Genomic DNA, 12,065 nt, shown 5'->3' with positions numbered 1-12,065 from the left:
TCCCTCTCTAGCCAGAAAGGAGGAACTATCACTGATGGTAACATTTTTTTTTCTTGGTAGGCCATCAGTGGGACAAGGATTGGAGAATCACAAAAATTTGAGTGTAGAGAGTTGGGCAGTAGCACAGCAGGTTACACACATGTGGCACAAAGCAGAAGGACTGGCATAAGGATCCCAGTTAGAGCCCCTGGCCCCCCACATGCAGGGGAGTCGCTTCACAAGCAGTGAAGCAGGTCTGCAGGTGTCTTTCTCTCCCCTTCTCTGTCTTTGCCTCCTCTCTCCATTTCTCTCTGTCCTATCCAACGACGATGACATAAAAAACAACAGCGACATAAAAAACAACAGCAATAATAACTAAAACAATAAAACAAGAGCAACAAAAGGGAATAAATAAATATAAAGAATTTAAAAATTTGAGTGTATTTGCCCTTGTATTTGGTTGTTCTAGACAGACACTTTTGGCAAACTCTGTAAAGTACATATTGACTTCATTCTTTATTATAATTTGATGGCCAGTTGAGTATTGATTTTTTTTTAAATAAAAGCAAGAAATAGTTGGAAAGAATTTGATCATTTCCATTAACTTTATTAGGATTAAAACAAATCAACCATATATTAAGACTAGGACACTTCAACAGAGAATACTGTGTTCCATACTCTGATTCTCACTAGACATGTAGGGTTTGTTCTAAAGATTTTTATGTTTTAATGTATTGTTTATTCCTCTCTTCATTTTTAAAGTAAATTATCATATTTATAAGATAATTTATTTCTTTGAAGTACATTAAAGACTTCAGGAGATACCCAAATTATTCATATGCATTTGACTCTGTTAACTACATTTAATAATAGGGGAAGACATACAACGAGGGAAAGAAAGCCTCTTAAACAAATGCTGTTGGGAAAATTGGGTAACCACATGTAAAAACAAATAAACAAAAATGTAGTAGATGACCAGGTAGTGGTGTACCTGGTTAAGCATACATAGTATTATGCACAGGGACACATGGAAAGAACCAGGGTCGAGCCCCCACTCCCCACCTACAGAAGGGGGGATACTTCATGATCTGTAAAGCAGTTATGCAACTCTCTCTCTCTCTCTCTTTCTTTCTCTCTCTCTCCCTCTCTCTCTCTCTCTCCTTCCTCGTCCCTTCTCAATTTCTTTCTGTCCTATTAACTTGAAAAAAGGAAAACATGACCATTAGGAGTGATGGATTTATAGTTCTAACACTAAGCTCCAATGATAACCCTGAAATAAGTAACCCTGGAATCAATAAAAAAGAAGGAGGAGGAGGAGGAGAAGGAGAAGGAGAAGAAGCAGCAGCAGCTAGAGCATCATTTAACACCATACCCAAAACTCAAAATAGATCAATGACTTGGAATTTAGACCTGAAGCAACATGATGCATAGAAGCATTTATAGTTGATAAACTCTAAGGCCTTTATATCAGAGATACTTAGAGCTTAAAATCCATTGCCAAGAGAAACCAACACAATAATACTCTAGTCAGACTACAACAAATTGAAGAATTACTATACCATGAGGGAAGCTGCAACAAAAATAAGAAAGCAACTTAGCCAATGGAAGAGGATATAATGTGACAGAAAATTAGTATCTAAAATTCATAAAGAAATCATAACAGCACAACAACAAGAACAGGGAAAAAAAGAAAGAAAGAAACAGCCCAATTAAATAAACAATGGGTTAACAGATGAGTGGCTGAGCAAGTTGTGGTCTATATACACAATGGAATACTACTCAACTATTAAAAATGGTGAACTCACCTTCTTTACCCCATCTGGATAGAGCTTGAAGGAATCATGTTAGGTGAGATAAGTCAGAAATAGAAGGATGAATATGGGATGATCTCACTCATAGGCAGAAGTTGAAAAACAACACCAGAAGAGAAAAGCACTAAGCAGAACTTAGACTGGGGTTGGTGTATTGCACCAAAGTAAAAGACTCTGGGCTAAGGGGTAGGGGGCTAAGGTTCATATCCTGGAATATGATGGCAGAGGAGGACCTAGTGGGGGTTGTTATGTGGAAAACTGGGAAATGTATGCATCTAAAAACTATTGTATTTACTGTTGACTGTAAAATATTAATCCCCCAAAAAAGAAATTTTTAAAAAAGAACAATGGGAAAATTACTGAATAGACACTTTTCAAAAAAAGACTAATTATAGCCCACAGATATATGGTCCTGCAGTATCACTTCTAGACATATAAACAAAGACCAGCAAAACACAATTTTGAAAGGGTATACTCACCCCTGTGTGCAGAGTTGTATTATTCAGAATAGCCAAGAAATAGGATAAAAATAAATGTCCATGAACAAATGACTGAGTAAGGGAGTTATGGGTTATAAACTCAATGAATACATGTTATGCTTTTTGGATGACATGATTTCTCTTGAGAATAAATGGAAAGAAATAGAGGTGCTTATATTAAGTGAAATGATAAATGAAGGACAACTACTGGATGTTTTCTCTCATGAAGAATATATATAGACAACTCAAAAAATGAGTTTTCAGTAATAATAAGCATATTGACTTTTAAGTATGTGAAAACTGTGTTGGGATGATGAGTAGAGGGTTCTCTTTGGCTTAATGGCACGGGTTGGTGAGGTGCATTGTATAGACAGCGCTCACGCGCGCACACACACACACACACATACACACACAGGCTAGTATGAAACTATAGTCCTAAAGGTTTATACTATTGTAAACCTATTGTAGTGCTAAATCAGTACAATGTAAAAGGCACAGGTTGAGCCGAGAAACATAACCCAACCACATGCCATCTGAAGTACACCCACCCAACTTGATAAGACAAAATAGAATCAGTGAAAGGTTAGACAAGCCAATGGAAAAAAATAAATAATAGGCAAGACAATCAAAAATGTAATTTGCTTAATAGCTATGACGTGAAATAAAGGCTTTAGAAACTGCATAAATCACTCAACATATATTTGTATCTGTTAACATTTTCTTCATTTCCTATGTGAATGTATATTTCTATAAATAGTGTAATATAACATTTAAAGATAGCTCAGACTCAGCTATGAGTCATTTTGGGATAATTGTAATATAAGGTAAAGTGAGACATGGCCATACCAAAACTGAAGTAAGTACTATATTTAATTTTGCCCCTGAGGACTTTGGCAATGGTCGGAAGTAGAGTAAATACAACCGAATGTAAATGAAACATGGGATAAAAATGAAAGTGTGTTGGTATGCTTCTAATTCTGCTTCTAAAACCCCTTCTGTTTCATTGGTTTAATAACCCTGCTGAACACTGTATTCTATTTACATAACCACTGTTAACTAAGCACTGTCCTGCCTGCAGGGCATTGGTTTAATCCCCACTGGTTCATGATGTCTTTTTGCTCCACCCCCTCTCTTAGTATACCCTGATTTCCACCAGTCTTTTTTCGCTCCACCCTCTCTATGTCACATCCTGTTTCCACCCTACTTGGCGAGTATATATAAGGACAGGATTGTGATTAGAGATAGCTTAGATTGTGCTGTGTTCCACATGAATAAAGAGATATTGCTTCCCAGCTGAGCCATGAGTCCCTGGTCGTCTGTCTCCCACCAGCGAAGGTAGCCTGGCAAAAGTGAATTCATTAATATACCTTAAGTGATATCTGTACTGTCATATTCTTAGAGTGGTAAGCAATTAATGTCAAAACGATCAAGGCAAATAACGTGGCAACAATGACATAGACTCAAGTCAAATCCTAGGTGAGATTGGGTGGTAGTGCAGCGGGTTAAAAAATGCACATGTCATGAAGCACTAGGACCAGAGTGAAGATCTGGGTTTGAGCCCCAGGCTCCCTACCTGTGTCACAGGTGGTGAAGCAGGTCTTCAGGTGTTTTTCTTTCCCCCTCTATATATTCCCTTCCTCTCTCCATTTCTCTCTGCCCTATCCAACAACAAATACATCAATAATAATAACCACAACAACGGTAAAAAACAACAACAACAAAAAAAAAACAAGGGCAACCAAAGAGAAAAAAAAAAAAGCTTCCAGAATCAGTGGATTCATGGTGCAGGGACTGAGCCCCAGCAATAACGCTGGAGGCAAAAAAATTAAAAAAGAATCAAGTCAAGTCTATAGTTCATGACATAAGAACCCATAATTTGAGATGACAGTATGGTTTATTCTTTAGGAAAGGCAGATAACAGAGACTATGTATAGATGGTAGAAAAAATAAGTTATAATCAAAACTCTTTTTTACTTCCTTTGTCATTGCTGGCTCCAGGTCACTTTTTTTTTTCAGATAGAAAGAGAGAGGGAGTGTGGGTGTGGTGACACATCCAATTAAGAGCACCTAGTACTGTGCACAAGGATCTGCTCAAGGACTGGGGTTTGAGCTCCCACTCCCTACCAGCAGTAGGTTACTTCACAAGCAGTGAAACCGATTTACAGGTGTCTCTCTTTCTCTCTCCCTCTTTATAGTTTCCCCTCCCCTCATTTTCTCTCTGTCCTATCAGATACAAAAGGAAGGAAAGAAGGAAGGATGGAAGGGAGGGAGGGAGGGAGGAAGGAAGGAAGGAAGGAAGGAAGGAAGGAAGGAAGGAAGGAAGGAAGGAAGGAATATGACCACCAGAAGCAGTGGATTCCTAGAGCCAGCGCTATGCCCCATCAAAAACGTTGAAGGCAAAGGAAGTGGGGTGGGGGGGGAGAGGAGAGACACCACAGTACCTTTAGCACTGTTAATTATTCCCAGGTGGTTTATTAAGGGATCAAACTTGGGCTGCATACATGGCAAGGCAGGCAACTTCCCAGGTGAGATATTTCATTGGCCTCCAAAGTTAAGCCTTTTATTTCATCACTGAACTGAGTTGAACAAAAAGTTGACTTGTTTTTTCCCATCAAGGTTATTGCTGGGGGTCCATGTCTGTATCAGGAACCCACTTGAGAGAAATGGAGCATGGCTTCAGTACTTGTGAAGCTTCCTCCCTGAAGCTTGGGACGGGGGAGCTTGACCTCTGTCCTTGTACATGTTAATGCATGTGCTCTACTGGATATACTGTCATCCAGCCCCAAGACACAAGTTTTTGAAGCAAAAAAAAGAAAAGAGAAGAAAAGGAAAGGAAAGAAAAGAAAAAGAAAGAAAGGCAATGCTACATTACAGAAAGCCAGAGGGTACATCTGAAGGTTGTAGCCACATGACATTTAGAAGCTTCATCAGAGGTGAAGCAAATAAGTGACAAAACTCAAGTAAGACTTCAGGGGGGTTGAACCGGGATCCTTATGCCGTTCCTTGTGCTTTGTGTCATGTATGCTTAACCTGCTGCGCTACCGCCCAACTCCCTACACAGGTATTTTATGTCCTATCATACAGAAAATCAATACTAGCTCCTGATTTTCCAAAGACAAGTGGACAAGAAGGAATAGCCCATGAAAACTATTGAATATTTCAGAAGTATCAGGGTTTGGTACATATAGAAGAGAATAATTTTGTGTTTTTCTTCTTTGTTTGTCAAAAGCAGATATTTTTATCATGCAAAAAAATATGTGATGCATCTGCAAAAAATTTTAATCAACATGAGCATTATTATTATTATCTTTTTAAATGGTAAAAAGTGGCATTTACTTATTAAGTTCAAGTTTATGTATATCACAGTGAGTAACTTTAATTTGCAGAGTCACTGACAACACAGTACTATGAAGGATTTGAAAACATAAGGGTTAAAGCTCAACAAACTGTCTTAAACTACTTGGAAAGTCAAGAGCCAATGAAACTTGCTTTTGATGAGGTAATGCTATTTGTTTGAGTTTCATTGGTTGAGTCTGCAATTCCTGTCTCCAGGAGTTGGAGGACAAGTTTCTCTGCAACCAGGAAGAACTGGATGGCCTCCAATTACTTACATAAGCTATTTTATGATCACTCAATAAAAGTAAGTCCCTTCTCAACTTGCCAATAATCTTCTTTAAATTATTTTCCAACAACAGTCATATATAAACTAGGCTGCAGGGGTTTCTGCTGGCTCCAAAAGAAAATCTGCATAAAAGATTAAGAAATGCAGAGTTAGATCAGTGAGTACATTTTTAAGCTATGGTGCAAAGAATACTGCACTGAAAGTTCAGACATCTTGTTCTTCATCCCAGCTGCAATCTTATCTTTGCAGACTTCTGCTGCTATTAACATCTAGACTTCACTCTGAATTTCTTAGATGGGTTAATTTTTTAGTCCAATCTACTTTCATAGAGTCTTTGAATTTAAAACAGTCTAGTTGAATATTGAATGTTCAAGAATTCCGAAAGCTACACATGCCTATATCTCCTTCCTGTGTCATCTCTGGTTTTAAGGAAATACTACACTAATCACTTCTTATATATGAGGTAACACCATTTGTAAGCAGTCACAGAAAGTTTCTTGACTAAAAGTGTAATGTCTGTGCATTGATGAATTCTAGTAGCAGAGAAAGCAGTTTGGGCTTTAATATTAGAGAGAAAGTTAAACTTCCTGTAGCTTATTTATCTAACTAGAATACTATTTCTAGCTTTGTAAACCTGATAGGCTACCTTCAGCACTGAGAGGTTCTACTTTCACTTTCAAGTCCCCAAGACTCTGAAGCTGAAAGCCCACTTTACATTAGAGCCTACTACATAGGTCCAGCAGAAGCTCTATGTCTCTTGTCTCTTGGAAGGAAAAAAGAAAATCAAATAAAGATCAAAGAAAGAAAGAAAAAAAGAAAACATTATTTTTTGAGAGGCAGTTTCAGGTACAGATCTTTAACATATTTAAAATCAAAAGAAAAGCTTGATATCCTCCTACAAAACCTTTCAAAATCACCACTTCTTCCATCTTAGTATGTGGAAATCTGTTCAAGTTGCTTAGACTAAACATTTTAGAGTCATTCTTGTTTTGTTACTTCCACCTTTCCTTGAATGTATCAGAACATCCTGTAGGTTTACCTTCAAGCTATATTCAGAGTCAAATTAGTTGCCCCTTCTTTTGCTATACTTCCAATTAAAATGACTATTGTCTTACTTCTGGACTGTTGCAAGAAACTCCTTAGTTATATGTCTGCCCTTATACAGCCTATTGTTCTGAAATGAGTCATGCTCAAGGTCTTTGTCCCCATCCTCAGGGAGGAGGCCTCACAGGTGGTGGTGCAGTGCTGCAGGTGTTTTTGCTTCTCTGTCTCTATTTCCTCCCCTCCTTATCTTTCCTTGCTTTTTACTGGCCCCCAGAAAAAAAGAAAAAAAAAAAGCCACCAGGATTGGTTGAGATATGCCTTCATAGAGTCCCAGAATAACCCTGGTAGAAAAAAAAAGTCAACTATGCCCTCTATCCCAAGTTTTCCAGAGATCCTATTACTCAAAGTAGAAATCAAAGCCTTTACAGTGATCCATCCCTCCTACCTACCAACCTCCTCTCTCACCAGAACCCCATCTACTCCTTGGAGGCTACATCTACTGCACCTTTTCATCAGATACTTCTGCATGTACTGTTCATCCAACTACCTTTCTAACATTTTCTCTACTAATCTCTTTTATTTTTCTTTCTTTCTTAACTTCTCATACCACTGCCTATGCAATTTCATCCTACCCACAAATCTCATCACTTTTACAATGTTAAATATTTCCTCCACACTTTTTGTTACTATCTGGTAGACTTTATTAATATTTATTTATTTATATGATTTGTTTATTTTTATTTTCCTATAATAAAAAATAAATTTCATAACAACAAGAAATCCTTCTGTTTTATTTTCCTAGTAGTAGGTGCTCAAAAAATAAATAATCCTAAGTATCCGGGATGGTTATGCAAAAAGACTTTCATGCCCGAGGTTCTAAGGTCCCAGGTTCAATCCCCAGAACCACCATAAACCAGAACTCTGCAAATGTCCTAGTCTCTCTCTGTATCTCTCTCTCATGAAACTTTTTTATTTTTTTTAAGCCAGAGGAGAAGGATGATTATTTGTTCATCTGATCCACAGATGGGCTCTAAGATACAAAGTAAAGGACTGTAGTCTATCACACCAGATTTAGAGACCCAGAGGCGAGAGGAAGGACTACTAAGGCAAGTTTGGGGACATAACTGTATGTGGTGAAACAAGATGATGGTTTGGTGGAAAATGAAATGTACTGACACCCCCCTTGGGTAAGTGTAGCGCTGCATTCTTGTGACAACAAAAATCTTGTAAATCAACATTTCTCAGTACAGTGATACAAGAATTGAAAAAGAAATCTGACTTGATTGGGTATGAGATATTTAAGCATTTAAAGGAAAACAAAATATGATGTAATAAGATGTATGCCAAAATATTATATTTTTTAAATATTTATTTATTTATTCCCTTTTGTTGCCCTTGGTTTACTGTTGTAGTTATTATTGTTGTTGATGTCATCGTTGTTGGATAGGACAGAGAGAAATGGAGAGAGAAGGGGAAGACAGTGAGGGAGAGAGAAAGATAGACACCAGCAGACTGACTTCAGTGCTTGTGAAGTGACTCCCCTGCAGGTGGGGAGCCTGGGGCTCTAACCGGGATGCTTATGCCTGTCATTGAGCTTTATGCCACCTGCGCTTAACCTGCTGCACTACGGCCCAACTCCCTAATATAATTTTTATGATTGAAGAAGAAACATGGCATTCAATCAGAGCCAGCATTATTGGAATAAGTACACTGCTGCTTACTGATGTCATATTGATTAGGAAAATGAGAAAGCAGGGAGCCAGATGGCGGTGGCTGCAGAATGCATACGTTACCACAAGCAAGGTCTTGGGTTCCTACCCCCAGATCCCACCTATAGGGGTAAACTTCACAAATGTGGAAGCAATACTGTAGTTGTCTCTCTACCCCTTTCTGTTTCTTGCTTTTGTCACAGATTCTTTCTTGATGCACATGCTACAGTGTGTTAAGACCCAGGTTCAAACCCCTGGTTCCCACCTGCAGGAGGAAAGCTGCACGAGTGGAGAAGCAGTGCTTCAAGTATCTATATAACCCTTTTGTCTCTCAATTTCTCTGTCTCTATCCAATAATGCATACATATATAAATAAATATTTTTTAAAGTGACCTGGGATGTAAACCCTGGTAACAGGAGGGGAAAAACAAAATAACTTGTGTCTCAAAGATTCTACTTATATACAGAGAGCAATATCTTGTAGGGGTCACTATGGTATATGTTCAAGGAAAATGTACTATAACGTTTATCAAAATGGCAATAGAGACTTTTTCTTTCTTTTTTTAAATTTTTGAAAAGTATTTATTTATTCTCTTTTGTTGCCCTTGTTCTTTTATTGTTGTAATTATTATTGTTGTTGCTATTGATGTCATTGTTGTTGGATAGGACAGAGAGAAATGGAGAGAGGAGGGGAAGATAAAGAGGGGGAGAGAAAGATAGACACTTGCAGACCTGCTTCACCGCTTATGAAGTGACTCCCCTGCAGGTGGCGAGCCAGGGGCTCGAGCCAGGATTCTTATGCCAGTCCTTGCGCTTTGAGCCATGTGAGCTTAACCCGCTGTGCTACCGCCTGACTTCCATGACTTTTTCTGTAGGTATTTAAACTATCATAATAGGGGACAAAGACTGGAGTCAATTAGAAATACTTTTTAAAAATAGACAGGATTTGTAGCCAATGAACAGAATGAGGGAAGGTTAGTAGATGGAGTATCACTGAGAAGAGATATAAAATTCACAAGAAGAAAATATACAAGGGTGAAAGGATTATGCATCAAAGGTAGGGAAATTTTTGCTAAACTAATTTATGAGAATTCTTGCTAAAAGTGAACAAGGCAGTGCCAAAGGACCAAATAAAGCCTAGTCAAACAGGAAATTCAGGTCTAGGGCCATTATATCTGTGTGTGAATCCCAGGATTCCTGGAAGAGGGCCCTGGATGGTAGAGTAGCCTGAAAGAGACCAAAAGAGCCAGCCATCATGAAAATGTGCTGGTCTCTTGCCTTTATCCAGCTTTTGTAGTCCTTACTTATTCTGACACAGATGGACTTAGATTGTGGGAACTGAAATAGGAAGTAGGTGAGGAATGTATCTAGGTCTAAGTAGAAACTATTTGATTAAGTACTTTATGGTACCAAATAAAAATTGTCTTTTTTTAGGTCTTTCTACTTGCTTGCTTCACTTATTGAGTCACTGCAAATTGTTGTGCACTTTTATTTTAAGGTATATATTTTCCCCTAACTTATGGATACCTGTGCACATATGTCCTATCACATGGGCCTTGGTCTATATCTAGGTTATGTAGCTTTGTTAGGAAATGCACCACCTGAAATGGAATTAAGGAGTCCTCTGAGCTAGGGAAGATCTCATCTGAGTAATGGAACTGAAGGGCTGACATCCCAGGCCTTGCGTCTCTGGATATAGTCTAAAGTGAAATATGTCAAGGTGGTATTCTTGTGGGCCTCTACAGGACCTTGCCCTCAATGTGGAACAACAATGGTAGGAACTGCCTCACTCTCTGAAGGGAGGTTGGGCCAAAATACTCTCTGCTAGTTGAGGAAGATGGGTCCTGAAAAGAGTGCAGCCTAGAGTGTTCCTAGCTATGACCCTGGAATGCGAGCTCAGACCAACAGGGATGGTTATACAGGCTCCTGTGCTGAATATGAATAGACATGAGTCCCAGCTCAGATGGGAGCTACTCTCTGCCCTGATCCAGCTTTCTAGTCTTATTTCTAACTCTAACACCATCTCCCCAGACAATACCTTTAGCCCACTTGCATCTTAGCTGTTTGGCTCAGACAAAAATTGGTAAAGTAATGGGCCCCTTGGAATATACCTAAAATAGACCTACTAGCTTTTTCCAAAATGGAGACCCCAAATCTCATCTGTTGTATTCTTACCTTTAAGTTCCTGATTATTAAACAATTTGTTCTGCTTTATATCTTCATGCTTTTCAACTACCAAATTGCAGATGCTATCATGATGCCAACCTGACTTCCCTGGGCAGACGACCTCAACAATGTGTCCTGTAACCCCACCTCTCCAGAGCCCTGCCCCACTAGGAAAAGATAGAAATGGGCCAGGAGTATGGATAGACCTGCCACACCTATGTCCAGTGGAGAAGCAATTACAGAAGTCAGACCTTCCACCTTCTGCATCCCATGATGATCCTGGGTCCATACTTCCAAAGGGCTAAAGAATAGGGAAGCTTCTAGTGGAGAAGATGGAATATGGAACTCTGGTGGTAGGAACTGAGTTTATCCTATGGTCTTGTTGATCATTATTAAATCAATAAAAATATTTTTTAAAAATCTCTGAGGAACCTGACTAAAGTTTTCAACAATACTCTTTGTCACATAAGTATTCAAAGGAAGCCTCTTTGAATAATGCCAAAAGACTCCTATATAACTCAACAATAAGCATATACTGACCTTGTTGGAGACACTGAGGAGGAAACAGATTTGAACATAATGCAGTCTTGACTTTCAAAGTTCCCATTCTCATGAGGCAACTATGGTGTCAGTAAACAATTGACTGTAAAATAATACACCACAGTCCTTAATAAAGAGATGAAGAAAATGCTCTGAAAATACAAGGATAGAAAGAGAATTTAGTGCTAGCTGTGGAGAAAATATTCATAGAGAAAAATTGTTCTGCTTTGGGTTTTGATGAAAGGATTAGTGTTTATCAGTCAGATGAAGAAGCTGAGCAAGTTCTTTGAAGGTGAGTACATTTACACAGGTATAGAAACAGTATTGTTCCCTGAGAAATGTAGAAGGAAGCAGCATTGGGGGGATGGAAATGGCTAGAACTGAGAGTCACCCTAACTTATATTATAAGGCAATTTATACTTTAATGCCATTTATAATTTTGGCTTAGATTTTGTGGAAGAAAGTGGAATTGAAAAGTGAACTTGTAATTCACAAAGATTTCTCAGACACAAGTAGAAGAAAACAAACTAGGATAGAAAAGGGTCAGATGCAGGAAGACCAAGTTGGCAGTTTACAGAATCTCAGAGAAAGAATAACAAAGATCTCTGGGAGAGCTAATGGTCTGGGAAAGGAAAGCACATATTTTAGAATGTGGCAAATCACCGTAATAGAAATGGAAGCGTTTAACACTGGAAATCATTTACAAAAAGAGTAA

At 38.5% G+C, this 12,065-nt stretch overlaps 1 protein-coding gene across 1 annotated transcript in view; it reads left to right on the top strand.

Annotated features, from left to right (window-relative positions):
* Positions 1–12,065, top strand: part of ADAM7 (ADAM metallopeptidase domain 7) — a 111,407-nt gene extending 99,342 nt beyond the window's left edge. The window contains exon 21 of the mRNA XM_016190718.2: positions 11,799–12,065. Within this exon, the coding sequence (XP_016046204.2) occupies positions 11,799–12,065 (267 nt within the window). The remainder of the gene's footprint in view (positions 1–11,798) is intronic.

This window comes from Erinaceus europaeus, chromosome 19, assembly GCF_950295315.1.
Source record: "Erinaceus europaeus chromosome 19, mEriEur2.1, whole genome shotgun sequence".
NCBI classification, from domain to species: Eukaryota; Metazoa; Chordata; class Mammalia; order Eulipotyphla; family Erinaceidae; genus Erinaceus; species Erinaceus europaeus.
This window is presented reverse-complemented; position numbering and strand designations above follow the sequence as displayed.